General features: G+C 42.0%; 1 protein-coding gene across 2 annotated transcripts in view; it reads right to left on the bottom strand.

Annotated features, from left to right (window-relative positions):
- The window catches only part of LOC143962658 (tropomodulin-2-like), a 153,195-nt gene that overhangs the window by 16,120 nt on the left and 111,519 nt on the right, over positions 1-25,556 (bottom strand). For both annotated transcript variants that reach the window (XM_077472005.1, XM_077472006.1), the window contains exons 7-9: positions 24,734-24,841; positions 20,550-20,693; positions 20,325-20,469 (exon numbers count right to left, since the gene is read on the bottom strand). In XM_077472005.1, the coding sequence (XP_077328131.1) occupies positions 20,325-20,469; positions 20,550-20,693; positions 24,734-24,841 (397 nt within the window). The remainder of the gene's footprint in view (positions 1-20,324; positions 20,470-20,549; positions 20,694-24,733; positions 24,842-25,556) is intronic.

Below are 25,556 nucleotides of genomic sequence, written 5' to 3' on the forward strand. Positions count from 1 at the left end.
CATTTCCTTTCTTTAATATGGGTACGGGGTTCCCCTTAATATGCGTACAAGACCCAAAGGGGCTGGTAATGGGCAGGGAGGGCTACCCATGCCATTTTTCTCAATGATTTTCAACCATATTGCAGGAACCAGATATAACATTAAAACCGCAAGCAGTTTTAAATGATGTTATTTCCATTTAATGTCATTTTGTGCAGGGACTGTTCTAAACACGGGAAACACGTGGCACTTCACAGGCATACTACAGACACCCCCCAGGCACCATATTTAAAGGAATATTTCACTTTTTTTTTCACTTTAATCGTCATCAAAATCAGTGCTCCCACCAAAACGGCCATTTTTAAAAACATTTTAGGCATTGACCCATGTCCCCTGGGGCAGGAGCCAGGTCCCCAAACCCTTTTTAGGACAGTATCTTGCATATTAGCCGTTAAAATTAGCACTTTTAATTTCGAACGTTCGAGTCCCATAGACTTCAATGGGGTTCTAAAGTTCGTACGAATTTGGGGTCCGTTCGAAAGTTCTGGTGCGAACCGAACCGGGGGATGTTCGGCTCATCCCTAATCAGGAGGGGCATGGACCTGAGCAGCAAGAATTTTGTCACCCAAAGGAGAAGTGTCATAGGATGCGCACGGGTAAAGCGCTCTGGCGCACAGCTGTGTGCAATAGGAATAAACGAAAGCACACAAGCACACACACACAGGGTGTGACCCCTCGCTGACCTATAAAGGAAGTGAGGTCATCCAAACACACTGCTGGTTTGTCTTCAGCTTCCTGTGATTCCCACGTCTGTTCCTGTTATCTGCATTACCCGTTGTGACCCGGATTGCCTTATCGACCTCGCTGATCTTCTCCTGACCCGACCTCTGGCTTGATCTTGGACTCCTGCTTTCTAAACGTGTTTGACCCTCAGCCTGCATCTGGACTTACCTGCTGTCTCCTGTGTTCGACCCCCGGCTTGTCTTGGATTATCCTTCTGTCTCAGCGTTCCTGGTACTTGTTGTCTTCTGATCTGGACTGTGTTTGACCCCTGGCCTGTCTCCTGGATTCTGTCTTTGCCTTACGGACTTGCTACCTATGCTGCTGGACATCACCTTTCAGCTCTGCTCAAGCTGCCTGCTGATCTGCTAGCAAGTGACTGTCCTACTGGTAGCTTGTGCCTCTTGGTGCAACCACCCTCTGTGCCACCTTCAGGGGTGGTCTGCGCCGAGTCGCAACAGCGACCGCTCTCGGCATCTTGGCCTCGGTGAGTACATTTATATGATAAGAAGTAAGACTGGTGCGAACCGTAGCCAAGATACGATCAGGAGGAATCATAGGAACGGGAACCGACTCCGACTTGGAAGTGGAGGAAAATTGTTGTGACAAGGCATCAGCCCTTACATTCTTAGTACCGGGTAAGAATGAGACAATGTAATTAAAGCTCGACAAGAAAAGAGCCCATCGCCTCTTCTGGGAGAGAGTCGCAGACAAGAATGTAAGATTCTTATGGTCAGTAAGAATAAGAACAGGCACAGTGGTACCTTCAAGGAGATGTCTCCATTCTTTCAGGGCTAAAATGATCGCCAACAGCTCTCTGTCACCAATCTCATAATTGCACTCAGCAGGTGACAATTTCTTGGAAAAGTAGCCACACGGATGCATAGCGCTCTCAGAGTTAGGACGTTGAAACAGAAGGGCGCCAATTCCAGTCTCAGAAGCATCAACTTCTAGGATAAAAGGCAAGGTAGTATCAGTATGTGCCAACACAGGAGCAGAAACAAAGGCAGCCTTGAGAGTCTCAAAGGCCTTAATGGACTCCGGAGACCGACTCTGTGGGTTACCGTCCTTTCTGGTCATATCAGTCAGAGGCTTGACCAGAGACGAGAAGTTCCGAATAAACTTCCGATAATAGTTTGCAAAGCCCAGGAAACGCTGCAGAGGACGTAAACCCACGGGTCAAGGCCACTGTAGGACTGCCGACAGTTTCTCTGGGTCCATTGAAAAACCAGCAGTGGAAATGACATAACCCAGGAATGTAACCTGTTCATGATGGAACTCGCACGTCTCCAGTTTACAATAGAGATTGTTCTCTCTTAGTTTCTGAAGTACACGACAGACATCTGTGTGGTGGCTCTCCAGGGACTTGGAAAATATGAGGATATCATTGAGTTAAACCACCACACACAATTGCAACAAATCTTGGAGGACATCGTTAATAAATTCCTGGAAAACTGCCAGGGCGTTACAAAGGCCAAAAGGCATTACCAGGTATTCATAATGGCCTGTTCTGGTATTAAACAAAGTTTTCCACTCGTCGCCCTCCTTAATGCGCACAAGATTGTATGCCCCTCTCAGGTCAAGCTTTGTAAAAACCGTTGCTCCCTTGAGGCGGTCAAATAACTCCGTAATCAATGGAATCGGGTAGGCATTCTTAATCGTGACACGATTTAGACCCCTATAATCTATACAAGGTCTCAGTTCACTGCTCTTCTTTTTCACAAAGAAGAAACCAGCACCAGCAGGAGACAAGGACTTGCGGATGAAACCTCGAGAAAGTGCGTCAGCAACATACTCCTCCATGGCCTTATCCTCCGAGACCGACAAAGGGTAAACCCGGCCACGAGGAGGTATGGCACCAGGTTGAAGGTCAATTGCGCAATCATAAGTCCGGTGTGGAGGCAAACTACCAGCTTGACCTTTATCAAAGACATCGCCAAAATCACGGTACTCCTCCGGCAAGGAGGGGAGTGAAGCGGTGCACAGGACCTTGGATACCTTCAGGAAGCATGTCTCACTGCATTGTGGTGACCAGGAGAGAACCTTAGCACGGAGCCAATCAAAAGAGGGGTTGTGCCTCTGTAACCAAGGATAACCAATAACCAGTGGAAATCTGGGTGAGGAAATAACTTGGAATTGGATTATCTCATGGTGAAGAGCCCCTACGGCCATGGACAACGGAACCGTCTCATGAGTCACATGGGCAGGCTGTAAAGGTCTCCTGTCAAGAGCCTCAATGGCAAGTGGAGTGTCACGCAACTGCAGCTGAAACGAGTGCTGCGAAACAAATGCAGCATCAATGAACAGGCCTGCAGCCCCAGAGTCGATTAGAGCCTGTATCTCGATGGACGACTCAGCCCAAGAAAGGGTGACCAGAACCAGGGGCTTATCCTTCTGGATAACTGGGGAAACAATGCCACCTAAGGTCTGTCCATGATAGGAACTCAAGTTTCAGTCGTTCCCTGGACGGGTAGGACAAGACTTCAAAAAGTTACCTGCCTGGCCACAATAAAGGCACAATCTCTCCCTCCTCCTAAAGGCTCTCTCATCCTCAGAGAGACGCGTGAAGCCCAGGTGCATGGGTTCATCTTCACTGACCAACTTGGTACCAGGAGACATGGGAGGTGAGGGAGGCATGGGTGGGACTACAAAGCTCGGAGGCAAACGTACAGGAGGCTTCCGCAATCGCTCCTTAAGAGCAAGTCTTTCTCTGAGTCTGGAGTCAATGAGGATGGCAAACGAGATCAAGCTCTCCAGCTCAGTGGGTATATCTCGGGCTGCTATCTCATCCTTGATGGAATCCGAGAGACCATGAGAAAAAGCAGCCACGAGGGCCTCATTGTTCCAAGCAACCTCTGCTGCCAGAGTATGGAATTCAATGGCATAGTCGGCAACAGTTCTCGTACTCTGTTTGATGGACATGAGGTACTTGGCAGCAGAAGTGGAGTGTGCAGGAACATCAAAAACCCTTTTAAAGGAGGCCACAAACTGAGGGTAACTCAAGACAACAGGTTTTTGCGTCTCCCATAGAGGGTTAGCCCAGGCAAAGGCTCTCTCAGAAAGCAAAGATATCACAAAACCTACTTTGCTTCTGTCCGTGGGAAACGCCTGGGGCAGCATTTCGAAGTATATCTCAACCTGCTTGAGAAACCCTCTGCATTGAACTGGATCGCCCCCCAAATCGCTGGGGAAGCAGAGCAGAACCAGACATACCTCTTATAGAGGTAATACTCAAGGCGGGTGCCTGCACAGAGACTGGCGCAGCAGCAGGGATGGCCTGCGACTCAGGTTGTACTGGAGCAGCCACCGTGGGGGATTCCAGGTGAGCCGTGCGATTCAGGAGCGTTTGTAATGCCAAGGCAAACTGATCCATGCAGTGATCTTGCACATCCAATCTGGAAAAAATATTACCAACAAGTGGATTGACTGTATATTCTGAATTCATGGCCCTCGCGTACTGTCAGAAACTATGAAACAGACTGAGACAGAAGTACAATCAAATCACACTTGTTTATTAATAAAAATAAAAAGGTAAATAGAAAAAGCGTAGTCAAGCATAGCCAGAGTCCTGTAGCCAGATTGGGTACTCAGCCAGTCCAAAGTTCATTAACCAGATCGGGTGATCAGCCAGGCCGGAAGTCAGGGATCCAAGGAGAGCAACCGCAAGCAGGATAAGAAGCCAGGTGGGATGTCAGCAAGCCAGTCTTGAAACAAACAGCAGGAGATGGTTCCCTGTGATGTGACCAACGCGAAGGCAATGAAAAAGTGAGCAGGAAGGCTTTAAATAGGTAGGTCAGACGAGCTCCCAGAGAATGTTATGTGTGGGTAGAATGAAAGGCCCACCCAACCCATGGGCGCCGGAGAGCCAGTTGCAGTCTCCCCTAGCACAACTAGCACAACTACATCTGCTCGCTGCTTTTTAAGGAATGTGAGGACAGACGATTGTTTCATCGTGTCACGCATGCCTCACATTCCAAGTGATACATTGTATAGACGCCGTAATCTAGACTTTACATAGGGAGGTGAAACAGTAATACCCAATAGCTGTTTCCCTACAGACAGGTCAATGGGATCTCCATAACCCGGACATTGTAATAATAAAAGTAAGCTTGAAAGAACATAGAAGGAGCAAATAATGAAAAAATATCTTTGAATCAGTTGTACCTGGAGCATGTCAGATGTATTGTTACACATTTAAAGAACAATTCTCTCCCCCCACCCCACACCTTCCCCAACTGGTGTGGGCATGATCCCATAACAAAGTGTGGATGTCTACCTGAAAAAAACAGGCCACCCAATAAGGGAAAAATAAGAAAAATAGGAAGAGCAACTGGGACAAAGGAAGATATTGGGTCATTGCCCACAGCAAAAAGTCATCCGTGATAGTGAACAAGTCCCAGCAGCCTTCCCAGCCTGCATAGCTGTAATTCCTAGTGGTGGGTGGGGCAAAGTTTTGCTGCACTTTACATGCATTCTGTAGGACTACCATGTCCCTGGAGCCACAGTGTCAAACATAATGCAAAAAAACTTAAAAAGGGGAGTAATAAACCACAGGAACTGGACTCATGTGGACACAATAGCAGGACTCCTGGAGGTCTCTTGCATGTGTAGTCAGCAAACCTCTAGGCACATAAGAAAAGGGCCCCGAGATAGAAATGTAAAAAATTGTAAAAATGTACTTAGCCAGGATGTAGGTCACAAGCGACTCCACAGCGAGTAACTCAACTTAGGATGTGGCGCCGTAGTTTAAAGGCTGCGTGGCATCCAGGTAAGGTCTTGCAATAGACCAATTGTGGATGTGAGTAGACCAGAGGTCAAGATTTGCATAGCAAACGGTTAATCTGCTCTCCCAGGGACTCCTCATTGTTCTAGCCAGGTGATAACTTCCTTGCGGTCTTCGAAAATGAGGACTCGGTCGTCACCCTCCACCCTGAGACATGCAGGGAACCGGAAGGAATACCTAAGGTGATGGTTTCTCAGTCGGAGTCTAGCTTCCATGAAGCTTTGGTAGCTATGCTGGACTACTGCCGAGAAATCAGGAAAGATGGCCACTTTGACATTCCCAAAGGGAATGTTGCCCTTTCCTCTGGCAAGTCTCAAGGCTGCATCCCATCCTTATAATTCAGGAATTTAGCTATGGGGAGGGAGGCCTGGCCGGCATGCAGTGTGCCCTCTCAAGTGCCAACATGGGGGAGGAAGCCTCTCTGCCACAGGAGGTGACAAATAACTGTTCTAGGAACGTGGTCGGTTCTTTACTTTCTGCGCCCTCAGGGAGCCCAATAAAGCATACGTTACACCTCCGGAGCCTGTTCTCCATGTTGTCCTGCTTGATTAGCAGCTGGTTGATCTGCTGCTGCATGCAGTCAGACCCTGATTTTAATGGCGGGATGGCATTCTCCACAGAGCCCAGTCGGGTCTCTGCAGTCTTGACCCGGTCGCAGAGTTTCTGGAAGTCCTGCCTAATCAGTGAGATATCCACTTTGACCTCTTCTATTTGTGTGGTTAGTGAGATCTGGCAGAATGTGATCGCTTCCAACAGTCTGTCAGTCTGTGTCCCCTCCCGCCTGTTCCTGCCCGTCCTTCACAGCACCGTCATCTTCCTCCAGGTCCTCTCTGTCTTGTCGGCTGAATTGCTCTAGTTTTGCTGTGGCGGCTTTCTGAGCTTTTGAGGAGGACATGATGGAAGGAGTCTAGGGTACTTCTCGAGGTAAGTCAGAGTAAGTAAGTCGGAAAGGATGTCTGTGAGTCACAGGATTAGCTGGGTTCCGGATCAATGGACAGAGCTCTGTGTAAATGCGTCCTACTCCATGCTGTGTCAGGCCACGCCCCCTTTTTTGGCTTTTAAATGTAAGTTATAGCAGTTTTTTCTATTAAACTAATTTTAAACGGTAATGCACTACGAGAGTATCTTTTTTATACACCCATAATGGAGGACACAGGAAAGGGCCCCGTAGAATTCAAACTTCTATTAGACCCCTTTCACACTGTGGAGGTTTTCAGGTGCTTTAGCGCTATAAATAGCCTCCACTAAGTGCCTGAAAACCGCCTCTCATTTATTTCAGTGTGCCTTTTTACACTGGGGCCGTGCGCTTGCGGGACAGGAAAAAAAGTCCTGCAAGCAGCATCTTTGGGGTGGGTTGGAATGAATAGGCAGTGCTTTCAAAGTGCCGCAAAATGGGAGTTCTAAAGCTCTTTTTTTAGGGTTAAAATTGCCCTGCTAGCGACCGAAAAGCACCACTTAAACAGAGCTACAGCGCTGCTAAAACAGGCAGCACTTTACTGAAGTCGGAGCGACTTCAGTAGTGTACATAAAAACAGCTCTCATTCACATCAATGAAATTTCTTATGTCCAGAGACTTGGGGCGACTTGAGGTCAGACAAGTCGGATCCCAAGTCGCTGTAGTGTGAACCGGCACTGAGTCATCCACATATGTTAAATGGTGTCAAAACATTCATTTGCGCATAGATGAAGTTTCAGATCACTAAAGTGGAACTTCAGTCCTGCTCTGTACCAGCTCCACCTACCCAGCGTTGCCATTATAATGCGTGTGCAGATGTGCCGAAGGGCTATGCCTGGCTTCATGTCCTGGGAGAACCCTCCAGCATATGTGTGCACATGCAGATGATTTCCCGCACTAATGCGCAAAGACAAGTCTGCTGGTTTGCCTATTAGGTGTCTTTAGTAGTTGGGGAAAAAAATACATTTCCCTTGTTCAAGAAATGAGGAAGTGTTGTAGATTTAGGATCTGTAGATTTCATAATAATGTATTAGTGCAGAATTGTAATAGATTCCACAAGAGGGAGCTCAAAGCCTGAAACAGCAAATGCTAAATATGCATATTTTGTATACAACATATACAAAGCTATATACAACATATACGTCATTGGCAATGTTCTGTAAACAGACATGTGTGGTTGATCTGGCCTCGAGGCATTTTTTTAACCCATTAGTGTACAGATAAATAGTTATGTACGTACATGTATATGTCTTATCCAGACCCCCCTACTGAGGGGAATGACATCTGTCGGAAAAATCCCATCCAGCTGAAAGACAGATGCAGCTACTGAATGGATAATATACAAAAAATATGACTGGGTTGCAGAGCTAAACACAATGCACCTATGAACTAATTTAGGCCCTCTGAGACATACAGAGTTAAAAGCAATTCAAGGTAACCTGCCATTAACCACTTCAATACTGGGCACGTTTCACCCCCTTCCTGCCCAGGACAATTTTCAGTTTGTGTGCATAGGCACATTACAATTATTAGGTTGTATTTTAGCTCAGTAAATATAATAAGCTGTACTGAGCTTTTTCAAGCTGCAGTGTGCAAGAGGCCTTAAAATGACAATTGCACGGTCATGCAACATTGTACCCAAACAAGAGGTTTATCTTTTTGACACAGACAGACCTTTCTTTTGGTGGTATTTAGTCAGCACTGGGTTTTTATTTTTTGCTAAACAAATGAAAAATTACAAATTTAGAAAAAAATAAGTTTTTCTTTGTTTCTGTTTATAAATTTTGCATATAAGTGATTTTTCTCCTTCACTGATGTGTGCTGATGAGGCTGTACTGATGAGGTGGCACTAATATGCAGTACTGGTGGGCTTCACCGATAATAATTGCACTGATTATTTTTGTGCATCTCCTCACTATGGAGATTTTTACTTATTGTAGTTTGGACCATTACACAAGCATGCACGATTTTAAAGTGAGCGTGACATGTTAGATATCTATTTACTCGGTGTAACATCATCTCCTATAATTTACAAAAAATTGTGTTATATATTGTGTTTTTTGCCATTAAAATACGTTTTTTTATGTATTTCTTCCCCCCAAAAAAACTGCATTTGAAAAATCGCTGCATACATACTGTGTGACATAAAAAATTGCAACACACAACATTTTATTCTTTAGAGCCTCTACTTAAAAAAAAACAATAATAATAATATACTGAGCAAAAGTATAAAAGCAACACTTTTGTGTTCCTTTGCTGAGATAATCCATCCACCTCACAGGTGTGGCATATCAAGATGCCACAGCATGATTAGACAGCATGATTATTGCACAGGTGGGATGCTCTGGATTGGCGTGTATGACAGCATGTTCCAGTTCCTGCCAATATCCAGCAACTTCGCACAGCCATTGAAGAGGAATGGACCAACATTCTGCAGGCCACAATCAACACCCTGATCAACTCTATGCGAAGGAGATGTGCTGCACTGTGTGAGACAAATAGTGTTCACACCAAATACTGACTGTTTTTCAGACCCCCCCCCCCCCCCCCAATACAGTAAAACTGCACATTTTAGAGTGGCCTTTTATTGTGGCCAGCCTAAGGCACACCTGTGCAATAATCATGTTGAGTTTATAATTTTGCTGAGGATATAGGTTATGAGTAATTTTCGAGCAAAACATTAGTGATTTTTATATGTAGGAGAGAAATGTCAGAATTGGCCTGGACGGGAAGTAGTTAATATGTGTGTGAAAAATTAACTCTCCACCACTGAGAGCACAATTCAAATGTGCTTCTTTCTTTTCAAATGTTTTCTTCTAAATTGTGTGCCCTCCTAATTCAGCATCCATGCCAAGCTATCAGAGTGTGATATATTCTGTGCTGCTTTGTTCCATACTCTACATCCAGCTGCTAAGGTTTTATGCATAGGATGGCAGTCCATCACTGGGGGCACAGTTTACCGCTGATAGGACTATGGAAGTGCCAGCTCTATTCTATACAAAAACGACATAGAAGGAAAAGTAATGGTTCTGTTACTTCGCTAAAATTAGATCTGGAAGCTGCTTGAGAGGGAATGTTCCGTTTCCCTTTGACAAAATCTAGAAATAAATTTTGGATGACTCAGAAAGCTGGACAGAACACTTGGCTTGGAATAGAAGAGTACAAGGATGAGGCAAGCTATCACAGTAATTGCCAATAATAGTTTTATGCCAACATCTTGAAGATTCCCCCACGCATCCAACAGTAAATCTCAATCCCTTTCTTTATACAGCCGTGTATGCAGCCTGCTGATCCTTTTAACACATGTCCAAGTCCTGCCTTACTGCCCAGGAGTAGGATTCCCTAAAATTAATTATTGATTTACTGCATTCTCATACAGAGCAATAGAACAAATGAATGGGTTTCTAAGGGCCGGTTCACACTGCGGGCGATGCGAGGCGACACGACTTGCCTCGCCGCGATCTGACAAGTCGCCCCCGTTCTGTACAATGGAACCGTTCTGAGAGGAGCGACTCGAGTAGCTCCGACTCAGAAAAAAGGTTCCTGTACTACTTTTGGGCGACCTCGGGGCGACTTGCATTGACTTCTATACAGAAGTCATTTGCAAGTCGCCGCTGAGGTCGCGGCGAGGCAAGTCGGTGTCGCCTCGCATCGCCCGCAGTGTGAACCGGCCCTAAGGGTTCAGCCCCACCCAAAGCTGGCATCTAGCTTGGTGAGCAGTCAGCCCTGGTTGTCTTATGCCTTCGATGCTCTAACAAAGTGATTTGACTGCCATTAATTCCCAAATCTGTTGCCCCTGCTGATTTATGTTTATAACCCCCCCCCCCCCCCCGTTCTCATTTAACCCTTTCATGCCTAAGTCTATTTCTGACATGTTGCTTACGAGTTAAAATCCGTATTTTTTGCTAAAAAGTTAATTAGAACCCCCAAACATTCTATATATTTTTTTAGCAGAGACCCTAAAGAATAAAATGGAGATCAATGCAATTTTTTTATGTCACACGGTATTTGTGCAGCGGCCTTTTAAAACAAAATTTATTGGGGAAAAAGACACATTCATGAATTAAAAGAAAACAGTAAAGTTAGTCCAGTTTCTTTGTATAATGTGAAAGATGATGTTACACCATGTAAATAGATACCTAACATGTCATGCTTTGAAATTGTGCACTCTCGTGGAATGGCGACAAACTACGGTTCTTAAAAATTTCCATAGGCGTCGTTTTAATTTTTTTTTACGGTTACCAGGTTAGAGTTACAGAGGAGGTATTTTTCTAGAATTATTGCTCATTCTGACAATCGCGACAATACCTCACATGTGTGATTTGAACACTGTTTAAATTTGCGGGCACGACTTACGTATCACCATACATTGATAAACATAAAAAATTATATATAAAGTTGCGCTAAAAATACATGGAAATAAAAGTGAGAAATCTAATACAAATCACTAAGATTACAAATCAAAAAAACATCCTGTGTAAAATTCAATCGAGAAAAAAGGAGTCTTTGTAATCAGGGACTCTCTATTCCCAAGAGAAACCAATGAATAGGGAAATCGATCCTTTTTACGAATTCAGTGTAATCTTCTTACAAATCCAGAGCTGAAAAAGGTTTGACTCTTACCGCAATGGGTGGACTCCAAATCAACGGAGTCGTTAGCGCGAGCAGACAGCCCTCTGCAGGGTTCTTTTGTGTGTTCTTTTTGTTCTTCCGGTGTGCTACTAGACGCATGGATAGATGCGGATCATTCGGAAGTAACCAGCCTAGATCGAAGCGATTCCGGAAACCATCGTACGTCTTACTTCTCCTCTCGATCACCGTAGAAAGTGGCTATCAGCCACCACGCTTAGAATATTCCCTAGCACGGGGGTATATTTGTTCTTATTTTAACCGTTTTTTTATGCATATATTTTTTATTTTGTTAGAATTGGACCGATTCGGTCATACCTTTGGTCTACTGTATATTAAAAAAAAAAATTCGGACCTATTGGGTTACACCTTTGGTCTGCTGTATGTTAGAATTTTTTTAATAAAATTGCCGACTACTTAACGGTACGTTCACGATCGGAGTCCTTCTTTGTTTTCCCCTTCCCTCCGCTCGTGGCCGGGAGGCCCGAGTACCTTGTGTTTTACTACAGGTTTGTGTATTGAGAAACCTTGACATCGGACGATTCGCTGGGGAGCTATAGATAAACTCCAGACATACAGTGAGATCGGATAGCCACTTTCTACGGTGATCGAGAGGAGAAGTAAGACGTACGATGGTTTCCGGAATCGCTTTGATCTAGGCTGGTTACTTCCGAATGATCCGCATCTATCCATGCGTCTAGTAGCACACCGGAACGGATTACACGCAAAAGAACCCTGCAGAGGGCTGTCTGCTCACGCTAACGACTCCGTTGATTTGGAGTCCACCCATTGCGGTAAGAGTCAAACCTTTTTCAGCTCTGGATTTGTAAGAAGATTACACTGAATTCGTAAAAAGGATCGATTTCCCTATTCATTGGTTTCTCTTGGGAATAGAGAGTCCCTGATTACAAAGACTCCTTTTTTCTCGATTGAATTTTACACAGGATGTTTTTTTGATTTGTAATCTTAGTGATTTGTATTAAATTTCTCACTTTTATTTTCATGCATTTTTAGCGTAACTTTATATATAATTTTTTCTGAGTTTATCCATATCTTGATATTAGATGGTTTTTAGTTGCAGCTTTCAGGTTTACCCCAAGCGCGATATTTTTGTTTTGTTTTCATTGATAAACATAAGACAATTGCAGAAAAAAATATAATATAATTAAATAAATAATAAAGTCCCTTGTATTAAGAATTTTATATTTGTATTATGCAAGTCAGTTATGTGATACGAACAATGGATTATCCATTAAGCCTTGAGTGGGACTGAGGCTGCGTACAAAATTGAGTGTTTTCTATTGGTCTTTACGATCGATCGGGACACTATAAAGAACCCTGTGACTAGGTACGCTTCCCGATGACGTGTTAAACAAAACGTACGTTGAGGCGGTACCTAGTCACGTTCGTATACGTACAGTTCCGGACGTTTTGGTTGTCGGCTGTTTTTTCGGTGGAACGCACGCCGTACACAACGAGGAACTACGCATCTACCACGAAACGATTGATTTAAGCAAGCAGCCCCAGTGCCAGGTCGGGCACCAGGAATTGTAAGCAACCATTTGGCTTTATGTTTTTAAATTTTTTTAATTAAACAGTGTTACACTATGGATTTTGTTTGCTCTCCTTTTTTATGACCTGTCTGAATCTATGAGGAGGAAGGTTTTTTCCATTAGAGATCCATCTTATTCCATGTGAGCAGGGAATTCACCTGCATAAGCTTATTTGACTATCTTTTTAAGTAAAGTAGTCAACACCATCTGGTAAGAAGACAACTTTATCTTCACGGTTGGGGTGTTGGTGAAGGGACGTTTCACAATCTTGTAGAAGATTTCAGTCGTTTTTTTGGCATATGTTTATAGACGGAGTTTATCACTAAATGAATCACTGTATGGACTGTGGATATATGTTGTTCTCTAGCATCTAATTGGGACTTTATTATTTATTTAATTATATTATATTTTTTCTGCAATTGTCTTATGTTTATCAATGTATGGTGATAGGCTGTCTATCACTCTAGTTGTTTATGATCAATAAGTTTCACACTTGTTTGTAATTGATGTTTTGTATTTTTTAGCGCCCCTATTATTACTATATTCTCAGCACGACAAGTTTTTTTTCTCTTGTTTCTAGGGAGCAGCTATTAGTGTTTCACTTAGTTTAGTATTGAATCACTGATTATTTGCCTATATATTTTTTTCACATAGTATTCTATCAAGTGGCGCGGAGTTTAGTTGCTGTTGTTTTTCAGTTGTATTTTCACATTTATTCTAGTATCAAGGTTCACTTGTTCACTTTAAAAAACTCACGCAGACATGGATGTGTTTAATTTTATGAAAGAAAGGCACATTAATTTAGAGGAAGTCTTTCAACAGACCCCTAGTCCCAATTTAGATTTAGAAAAAGGTTTCAGACAATTGCAAACAGACATATGATTGATATGTATATGGAAAAGAACCTGACTCCAAGGAGACTCAGGTGGGACATCAGTCCCAATGAAGGGACTGAAGACCTACAAATGTTGGATGAATGGTACCAGTTTTTCAATGCCTGTGAGCAAAAATTGATGCAACTCATGGTCAGAGTTAGAGCTAGAAGAAAAGCTAAATCTTCGATTTTGGAAGCCAAAATCGCAGATCTTAGAGAAAGAATGGTGCCATTCAGTACCACTGACGAATATTCAGAAAGAGCAAAAATTTTACAGAGCCATCTAGCCAAATATGATAGTGAAATCAAAAACAAAAAAATTAAAAAATATCAGAGGGATATTAAAGATTTTGAACAAAATAAAGTATATAAATGGCAAGAAACTCTTTTGGCTACATCTGGTAGTGAAACTTCAGGTGAAAGAGAACCTACTTCAGAATCATTAGCCAAAGCTAAAAAAGTTTCTAGCACCCCCAAGAAAATAATTAATAAACAAGGAGAAAATCCAAAAATCCATCATTATCCACCACCCAATCCTTATCCCCACTCTTCTCCCCGTCCAATACAAACTTACAATAGATATGGCCCTTTGGATAATAGACAGCCCGATTACAACTATTATGAACCTCTGAGGAATCAATATCCTCCGAGACCCCCTAGAGGTTCCTTTAGAGGTAATTTTAGAGGGAGGCCGAGGCCCTATCAAAACCAACACCAGGGGGGGGAATGGAGAGGATGGAAAGGGCCTTACCGTATTCCTTCTACTATCCCCCACCCTCCACAAGAATTTATAGAAAACGAGGAAAGAGAGGAGGCAGGAGAAAGAAAAAGAAAGAGAGACAATTAAATGAGGGTATTTTTAACCTGGCAGGTGTTGAGCTTTCAGAGAAAGAATTCGAAGTATTAAATCAGGGTTTAAAATTTGCACCAAATAAAAATGTGGACAAGTTTGAATTATTTGTTGACATCGAGAAATATGTGAGGAAACTTAATATTAAAAAACATTTTGCAAACCCCAATATAAAAACAAGTATTTCCACTACAGAGCCATTATATGTACATAGTGGGCTAAAAAACAATTCTGTGTTCAATCCTAACAAAGGAATGCATCATCATATAGAAGTTTTCAAAAATATGGTACAGCATGATGTGAGCAATTTAGAAATTAAAAGACAGGCTAAAAATAAAACCATATGGGAGGGTATAAAAATGATAGAGGAAAATAAACAGATAGTGATACGAGCAGCAGACAAGGGGGGAGGTCTGGTGATATTATCTCGTGAATATTATTATCAGGAGATGGGACGATTATTAAATGATACAAATACTTATAAAAATTTAATGGTGATCCTACTTTAAAATGTAAAATACAACTTACAGATTGGGTAACAGAGGGCCTATATAAAGAAATCCTAAATCAAAAGGAAGCTGATTACCTTATACTTTATGCTCCAAAAATTCCAATAATGGATATATTACCAAAAATACATAAAAATAATGAGCGCCCACCGGGCCGACCTATAGTAAGCGGGATGGAGTCCCTGTTTGCAAGACTAGGGGAATATCTAGATGTTTTTTTTTTAAACCACTAGTGACCAAGAGTCCTTCTTATTTGAAAGATAGCAGAGATCTGTTGGTGCTTCTACGGGATCTAGTAGCATCAGAAGATACCATCATGATTACGGTGGATATTGAGTCACTGTACACTAATATCCAACATAAGGATGCACTTACAGCAATAAAGTGGGCATTAACAAAAGAATCCAAACTCAAGAATGTTCAGATAAATGATTTGATTAAAGGCCTTGATCTCGCCATGAGTAACAACTTCTTCTGGGCCAATAATGATTATTATAATCAAATAGCAGGAGTGGCCATAGGAGCAAGCTATGCTCCCAGTGTAGCCAATATTGTTCTGAACAGATGGGAATCAGAAACGATTTATAAAAACATGAACAAATCCCTTATTTTTTATAAAAGGTACATTGATGATGTAATTCTTTTTTGGAAAGGTACTTTGGATAGTTTTAAGGAATTTTTGAATAAGATGAACGGTAATCAATACTGCTTGAAGTTCACAGCCGAATACAGCAAGGAGGAAGTGAACTACTTGGACCTCACTATTACTAAAAAGCATAATAAGTTTGTCACCAAAACTTACTTTAAAGCCACAGATAGAAATGGGTATGTGCCTACACATAGTTGTCACCACCCACAGTGGATAGGAGCAGTTCCGAAAGGACAATATATGCGATTAAAACGTAACTGCGAGGAAGAGTCTGACTTCCACTCACAAGCCCAGGTTCTAACCAGTAGGTTCCTAGAAAAAGGTTACTCCCAAAAAACCCTAGAGAAAGTTTTAACACAGGTGTCCCAGATGGATAGACAAACTTTATTGGTATCAAAAGCCAAACCAGAGCACCAAGGAGCTACAGCCTTTGTGACCGGGTTCAATAGACAGGTGGAAACCATTTTTAAAAAGCATTGGCCCATTTTACAGCAAGATAAGGATCTGGCATCTATAATCCCACAGAACCCCAAATTTATTTACAGAAGGGCACCAGGTTTGAGAAACCAAATAGCCCATAATGTCCCAGACCCCCCAAAGAAGCTTTCAACCTTTTTGGATGGGTCCGGTTTTCATTATTGTACCAGATGTAAAGCCTGCAAGCTAACCAGAAGACCTGGCTCATCAAAAAAAGTTACTCAGTTTCAATCACAAGTTACGAAGATGGAGTATAAAATCAAACCATTAATTACATGTAACTCGGATCATGTTACCTATGTGTTAGAATGCCCATGCTCAATACAGTATGTAGGCCGAACCACCAGACAGTTAAAAATTTGAATTAATGAACATCTCACAAATATTAAGAAAGGTTTTCCCAATCACAGTGTGTCAAGACATTTCAAATCACATCATGATAGCGATCCTTCACTTTGTAAATTTTATGGGATTGACAAGATTTCAAAACATTGGAGAGGAACACATATGAAAAGGGAAATATCAAAGAATGAAACAAAATGGATATATAAATTAAAGACAATGCAGCCTTTAGGAATGAACATAGAGCTTGATCTGAATTGTTTTTTGTCAAATGATTGAGGCTGTTCTTTTTCGCTCTAGAGCGTTTCTTTCCAAATAGAATTTTTCTCATTATATGGGGTAGTTTTCCATACATATATTGAAATGATCTACATATAGTTGGTTAATAATATATCTGTAGGAAGATGTTTCTAAATTAATTTTAATCGGGTAAGAAACGAGATTGGTGATGGTGAATATGAATGGGTTTTAAAATTAATTTGGGTAATATATGAGGGCCCATTCGTGATGATATTTAATATATTTTCCTTTGGGAATAGTATTAATAAATTTAAAATAAGTGCAATTAAACATTTAGGTATAAAAGCAACTTTCTGCTCAATTAGTGGCATTAGATATTTTCGCCTGTAGACTGACATCTAGAGGACAATCTTGTTAATTACAAGAAGGCAATTCCCTCCCCCTTCTTTTTCAATGAATAGGAACTAATTGATAGGATTTTTATTTAATAAAAAAATTTTTTTTTGTTATTTATGGTTTCCTTTTCCCTGTGATATAGGGCGTATCATGTTTGGTTTTTATTTGTATTAAGAATTTTAAATTTGTATTATGCAAGTCAGTTATGTGATATGAACAATGGATTATCCATTAAGCCTTGAGTGGGACTGAGGCTGCGTACAAAATGTAGTGTTTTCTATTGGTCTTTACGATCGATTGGGACACTATAAAGAACGTTGACCCTGTGACTAGGTACGCTTCCTGATGACGTGTTAAACGAAACGTACGTCGAGGCGGTACCTAGTCACGTTCGTATACGTACAGTTCCGGACGTTTTGGTTGTCGGCTGTTTTTTCGGTGGAACGCACGCCGTACACAACGAGGAACTACGCATCTACCACGAAACGATTGATTTAAGCAAGCAGCCCCAGAGCCAGGTCGGGCAGCAGAAATTGTAAGCAACCATTTGGCTTTATGTTTTTAAATTTTTTTAATTAAACGGTGTTACACTATGGATTTTGTTTGCTCTCCTTTTTTATGACCTGTCTGAATCTATGAGGAGGAAGGTTTTTTCCATTAGAGATCCATCTTATTCCATGTGAGCAGGGAATTCACCTGCATAAGCTTATTTGACTATCTTTTTAAGTAAAGTAGTCAACACCATCTGGTAAGAAGACAACTTTATCTTCACGGTTGGGGTGTTGTGTGTGTCCATACTTGGTGAAGGGACGTTTCACAATCTTGTAGAAGATTTCAGTCGTTTTTTTGGCATATGGATATAGACGGAGTTTATCACTAAATAAATCACTGTATGGACTGTGGATATATGTTGTTCTCTAGCATCTAATTGGGACTTTATTATTTATTTAATTATATTATATTTTTTCTGCAATTGTCTTATGTTTATCAATGTATGGTGATAGGCTGTCTATCACTCTAGTTGTTTATGATCAATAAGTTTCACACTTGTTTGTAATTGATGTTTTGTATTTTTTAGCGCCCCTATTATTACTATATTCTCAGCGCGACAAGTTTTTTTCTCTTGTTTCTAGGGAGCAGCTATTAGTGTTTCACTTAGTTTAGTATTGAATCACTGATTATTTGCCTATATATTTTTTTCACATGGTATTCTATCAAGTGGCGTGGAGTTTAGTTGCTGTTGTTTTTCAGTTGTATTTTCACGACTTACGTATGCATTTTCTTTGCTGCACGAGCAAGCGGGGACGGAGGTGCTTTAACATTTTATTTTATTACTATTTATTTTCTTTTTTTATGATTGCTTCTTTAAAAAAAATAAAAAATCTGGTCACTTTTATTGCTGTCACAAGGAATGTAAACATCGCTTGTGACAGTAATAGGTGGTGACAGGTACTCTTTATGGAAGGATCGGGGGTTTAAAATACCTCATATCCCTCCTTTGCACTTAAAAGTATTCAGATTGCCAAAATATGCGATTCTGAACACTGTCATTTTTTTTTAATTGGCGCCATTGGCAGCTGAGTAAACCGGAAGTGGCGTCACTTACGGGATTTTACATCGGAGATCCGATCAAAGCCAGATCTGGGTCTCAGCCTAGCCGGTGGACACACCGACTGTGGCTCTGGTTTCCCGGTGGAATGCAAGGCCCAGAAGAGCGGAGGGACATCACGCTCCTTTAGGATAACAGCCGAGTGGCTTTTTTTATTATCACTAAAAAGCCAACCGCAGGCTCTGAAAAATGGTACAGGGTTGATGCCTGCAGTAGCAGGAATCACTCCGGTATAACCTCTTCAAGCCATGAACCCAAATTTGCATACGGTTGGGGTGAAGAGGTTAATAAAAAACAATTTAAGAATTTTAAAACATGGTGAGTAGAACCCTCTCTTAATAGTCACAGCAGGTGTGCAGATCAAGGAACCGAAATGCAAATATCTCATCAAGAGTCCTCAAGAGAGATAGGAAAAGTATTTTAATTTTTCAAATACCAAAAACTGAAATATCACATTTGATGGACTGGTTAGTTTACACTCTATTAAGATGAATCACAGTAGGCCTCTTTCCACCATTGTAACCTCCTGGCAGCAGGGCAGAGGGACCTATAGACCCAGCTGCTGCATATATGCATCCATAAGGGTCCAGGATTCTGTGCTGAGGACCCTGACTGAACTGTCACCACCAGCTGCTCTCAGACTCAGTTTGTGTTCGGAAGCCAATGGGAAGAGCTCCCAGTCATGTAAGAGCCAATCACAGTGATTATCTTATTGGAATGCAGCCTCTGATTCTCGGCATTAATGGAGAAGTTCTTGAATACAGAAAAATAAAAAAATCATACTGTCCCCCACCGACTCTACCCCAAGAACTAAGCAATCAAACACCACTGATCTCTCAGTTCTCCCTTCCAGCGGCTCACTGAAGCACTGAGCTTTGGAGGGCTTGCTGAGAGGCTGAGCCAGCTGCCAGTCTAGACAGCTGGGTAGATCCCAACTGTAAAGTCAGTATCTTCCACGAACCTGGACCAGCTGAGTGATGTCAGCTGGCAGCAGGCTTTATGAATGAACTGCCCTCCTGTGACTCCTAGGAGAAGTATAATCAAAATAGCTTTGGCTTTACTTCTCCTTTAACTCCCACTTAATGGGCTGCTGAGAGGCAGCAGTAAAAGGGGTTAAACTGACTGTTTTTATATATCTATGAAAGCATTGGGGTTGATTTATGAAAGGCAAATAGGCAGCTCACTTGGCAAGGGAAGTTGCACTTTGCTAGGGGGTATTCCCGGAGCTTTGTGAATGTGGTGAAGCTCTGGTGTCTTCCATTACCCAATCAAGTGCAAAAAATCCGTTTTTTTTTCTTTGCATGTGATTGGTTATTCTTTGCAAAGTAAACTTTCAGCACATTCACTAAACTCTGGGGATAATTCTCTTGCAATGTGCAACTCCCCTTGCAAAGTGAACAGCCTACATGTCTTTAGTAAATCAAAAGCATAAGGTACATTTAAAAGGATAACTGAGTCAAAGTTATTGAAATGCAAGCATAATATGGTAAGCAAATATATACATATACACTGTATTTGTGAGACTGTGCAATAGATTAGACATGAGCATTATGTGTCAGTCTGCAGCAAGATTAGAATTCCCTAGACCTAGTGCCTGACTTCTGTTGATCTTCGCAGAACAGAAATTGATATCTGGCGTAATGCACAGCTATACTGTTCAGTGGTCTGTAGCGGTAATTATATCACATTAGAGACTCACCTAAGTCATTATTCTTTGTAATGGCGGCTGCTGCTCTGGTCCTTGGACCTTGCTGTGTAAATTGATATCCAAATTTCAGAATTGCTGAGTTCTCTTCGAGCATCTGAGCAATTTCCATCTCTACGACAGTCCCCAGCTGCTGTCTCTGCACACAGGGAAATGGATGTGAGCCACGGCTGAGTCCGCTTCCATACTGTCATACTAAATAAATGATTACACGTTTACCTGATTGGCAATTTTGATCTCTGTTAAGGTCTTATGCTCTTTCAGGGCTTCCACAAGAGCAAGGATTCCAGTTCCTGTGATAAAGTTGGTTTCCACATTCAGGCTTCTCAGCGTTTTATTCACTTTCAGCATATCTGCAAAAGCCTTTATAATGACAGTGCTGTTAAATCCTATTCAGGCAAAAATATATTCTTCATTATACTAAATTCCAGCCATGTGCACAAAATCCACCAAATTCCACCAAAACCATTTTCCTTTCATCCCCTTTTTTAAATACCATACCCCAGTATGGTATTTAAAAAAGTGGATAAAAGGAAAAAGGTAACCATTACAACTGATAAGACTGAATGTTCATTACCTTAGCTGACCTAAGAGATGACATCAGATTCTATGGGCAATGCTGACACTTTCTTTTTGAAAACTTTTAATGGGGATTTCTGACAGAAAGTGAGTACGGTATTTATTTTGGTTTCTTTAGAAGTGGTCAGCTTAAAGCCTAACTCGGGGATTACTTTAACTTTAAATAGTTTGTTTGGGCCAAGCTGGTCCAAACTAACTATTTTCTTGACCAACAAATGTGCCCACTCGGAGCACTGTATAAATTGTGCATGGCCTCAGCTACATACAGTATATAGCGATGTGTTCTGACAGCGGGATGAGGACTTCCAACCCATTCCCAGAACAAAATCAAGTAGGGCTGAGAGATGCACAACCTTTCATAGGAAGCATTGTATTTTTATGAATGAATACAAGGCTTCCTCTGGCTGAGGCGGAGATTGTGACATCATCCACCCACCTCTCCTCCTCAGCCAATCAAAGAAAGCCTTGGAATCATTCATAAAATACAAGACTTCCTGTGAATCACTGGGCAGCGCTCAGCCAGACCCAATTTATTGTGGCAACAGAAGTCCCCATCCCACTGCCAAAACACAGCGTTGTATACTGTAAGTAGCTGATGTTATATACAGTTTATACAGAGTTCCCAGCCGGCGCATATGTTAGTCAGGGAAATCATTTGTTTTGGCCAGCTTGGCTCAATCTATTTAAAGTCAAAGTAAACTTGAGGTTCAGCTTTAAAGACTCCAATGTCAGAATCACATCTTTTTTGGTTATTTAGGATAATGTAAATCAAATAAAAAGACCAACAAGTTCTGAAGCTCTCCAAAAAAAATGTCGGGCTCCCAGGGGATTCACTGGATGGTCAATTTAGCACTAAACCCTCAGCAAACAGTTAAAGCGGTTGTAAAACGCTGAGTGTTATATTTTTCTTTGCAGCCTGCAAGGCAAAGTCATAATGTGGTAGTATGCATCACATACTACCACATTATGTGAAACTTACCTTAGAACAAAGCACTCCATCAACACACTGTCACCACTGAAGGCGCTTCCATCTTCACCCAGTCTTCCTTCCGTGTGAGTGGCCGGAGCCGCAATGCCATCACTCCTGTACATGTCACACCCTTCAGGGCGCATGCACCGCTGACGTCACCAACTTCATGTACAGTAAATATCTTGTAAACGGTGCACATTTAGGAGATATTTACAGTACCTATAGGTAAGCCTATAATAAGGTATAGGAGTTTGCTCCCACTTTAATTACACAGCATCCTTCCTAAGCTATCAGAGTGTGATATTTTGTTCTGTGCTGCTTTGCTCAATGCGCATATACAAAGGCTGTTAAGGAATGATGTATAGGATGCCAGTGCATCCAAGAGGAAAATATTCTCTGTCCTTTCTCCATTGTAAGCACTGTGCTACAGCAGCCTCCCAATCTAGCTGAGCCAAGATACACCACCAGGGTTCAAATTGCACACGTTTTATTTGCAGAATGTGATGTATGTGTGTGAGGCTGAGGAGAGGGGAAGGAAGTGACTGCTCCATCTAGGCTCCAATGCACAGGGACATACTTACATAGTTGGTAGGGTTGAACAAAGACACTGGTCCATCCAGTCAGCCTGAGTGTGTGTGTGATATGGTTAATAATAAAGAGGCACAGCTCTCTAAAGAGCTAAAGCTACGGCTCAGTCGGGTACATATTAGACCTCTGCAAAGAGACCACTGCTTCCTCACAGAGAGCAGGTGTCCCATTGACTTGAATATGTTATTCCTGCAATACGTGAACGTCCTTTTCAAGTCTGAGAAATGCTAGTGTGCAGGTGTCGGCAGCCTGTCGCCAAATTTTTAGCAGCCAAGCTGCAGACAACATAGGAGGCTGTAAGCTAAAATACTGACCTACAGGAGTGGTAGATCCAAAAAATGGGTACATGTACTTTTACTTTTCCCAGTGAAGTCACATAATCATGACATGCCTAACACTCCCTTAGCCTACCTATCATAACCCCAATGCTATTTTATCATGGCACCACCACTAAAGTCAATATAAACTATTACCCAACAATTACTGCCTGAACTGTCTCATATACAGTAATACAAATGTTGACATTAAAGCAGCAATCTAAAATGATAGGTAACACTGATTATAGGAAAGGGTTCCTGCTGATGAAAAGCCTTGACTTCCACTATAGAATACTTAAAACTGAACTCTGGGCAAAAAAATTTAAAAAATTCTATGCAGTGGGACTGTGCTCAATTGCTTGTTTTTGTCTAGGGGAATGGGGAATGGAGATATAATTGCCCAATCCTCAGATCCTCTACACACAAGACCGATCCCTGTGGCTCCTGCCCCTCCCCAGCGGTCTAGCTATGTAGCACGGTGAACTGTTCCCAATGTCATCATGCCCATAGACCTGCTCTGGATGTGAGGATGTTGGAAACGGTCAACCTCTGGATCGTGAGGTAATGACGTTTGCAGGTGAAGTGGAGGATTGGGTGAGTATACAGCTTTCCCCAATCCCCTAGACAAAAACGAGCGGTTGACCTGTGCAGTGCAGTGGAGCAAGGAAACCTGTTTTGCACAAAATTCTTCACAAAAAGGTTCCTTAATATTTCATGCAATAGGGATGTGCAGTAGTGCGCCAATAAAATGATGCCACCAAATGAACAATATGCGCTGAAATATTTTTATTTATTTGACATGTGATGTGCCAGAATGTCACGTGCAACGATTTGCATTCCTCAGCAACAGTCAATCTTAGTTTATCTGCCCCACAGTTTGAAGAGTAAGCCCTTGTACATACGGTCGGAGATTCCGTCGGAATGTTTCCTATCGGACCGTTTTGTCGGATATTCCAACTGTATGTGGTCTGCATCGGACTGTTTCCATCGGAATATTCGACGGACCAAGTTTTCCAACTTGCCGGTAAAATTTTCAGACAAAATGCTCCTATCGGACATACTCCAATCATGTGTAGCCTACTCCGACGGACAAAGTGCCACGCATGCTCAGATCAAATTCCTAGACCAAAGCTATTCGCTACTAGCCTGAATGTAGTCCCATTGTAACGAAATAACGTCATCACGTTATGTACAATCGGATTTTCCGACAATTTAGTCCGACCGTGTGTATGCAACATCACTTCCGGACCTCTTCCGGAATTAATCCGTCTGAATAACTCCGACGGATTTGGTTGTCGGGAATCTCCGACCGTGTGTACAAGGGCTAAGAGTTATCACATCAGGACAGACAGCATGTTCTGGCAGGATCACCATGTAAAAACTAAAGAAAGAAAAAACACTGAAAAAGAGAAACTGATGCAGCCAACACATCAATTGACTGTAAAAGGAGAAGTCCAGCCTGAGCTTTTTGGGCTGGGCTTCTCCTAAGGGTCACAGGAGTGCAGTTAGTTTTGCCTGCCTGTGATCCGTTTTCAGCGGAGAGCGATCTGAAGTCCTGATGTCACTGAGCACTCAAGGCAGCGCGTCATCCCGACTTCCCAAGTCTGGATCCGCCAGCTGCCTTGATTGATGGCAGTCTCAGCAAGCCGCTGAGGTGGCCTCTCCCTGCCCCTCCACAGCTCATCGCTCCAATGAGCGTGGAGAAGCAGACCAGGAGAGATGCTGACACCGGCGGTGTTCGCTGGTTCGGTTCTCAGTGCAGAGACGACAGGGTACAGCTGCAGCATCAGTCTGATGCTCCATCCACTGAGGTAAGTATAATTAGAAAAAAAATCAACATACTTCTCTTTTAAGCTGCAATATATTAGACTTTGGTCTCGGGTTTAGACGCACTTGAAATAATAATTTTATAATTTAATTGTTTTAATATACTATATGTAAAAACTTACTATCGCTACTGGATCATTACTTCTCGTTGCTGCGAGGCTGAAAGACTTCACATGGGTATTCGACTCCAAAGCTTTTGCAAATTCTTTAAGTGTTGGTATTGGGATGTTCTAAATTGCATAAAAAATATGATCATCAACATGCAAAAGCATTTTATGCCAAACATGGTAAATTAACACAATCTGTAAAACTTGTTTTTAATATCTAGGTAATTCAATAAGCAAGCATATGAACAAATCTGTGAAAGAATCCATGTAGATCAGACTCGTGGGTGGACATATGGGTGCTCAATAGATAATAGAACTGTAGTTTTTGTAAAGAAACCCGTATTCTATTTTGTAATATCCCTCCCAACTCCCAAGTCCTACACCCGGGCCGTACCACTTGCATTTATAGCTCAAGTTTAAGTATGGTGATGTATTCATAATTACATTGGTTCACCTTGGACCAATATAAGTATGTTTGTGCCATACCTGTGGAATCCCCATGGAAGCTGTAAATAACTTTAGCATGCTCTACTACTACTCCAGTGATTGCTACTGGAGTCTGGATCCCATGCTGAGTGGCTCTCCTTCCCCTTACTGAACCCAGGAATTAATTACTTTTAATTAAAGTGGTTGTAACCCCAAAAACAGCTTTCACTGGCAGCCCCTCTGCTTTATATGGCAATAATTCACTCTCCACGTGTTTGCTTAACCTCTCTGGCAGTATGATTATGTCTGATTTTTGAATGACAAAGCAGTACATTGTTTTGCATTGAAATTTTGAGTTTTATATTGTAGGCCTGTAATCCTTAGGAATAACGCAATTAAATCTGTTCAAACA

The sequence above is a fragment of the Lithobates pipiens genome, unplaced genomic scaffold (assembly GCF_037356315.1).
Source record: "Lithobates pipiens isolate NorthernLeopardFrog02 unplaced genomic scaffold, aLitPip1_a1.2 Scaffold_8, whole genome shotgun sequence".
Lineage (NCBI taxonomy): Eukaryota > Metazoa > Chordata > Amphibia > Anura > Ranidae > Lithobates > Lithobates pipiens.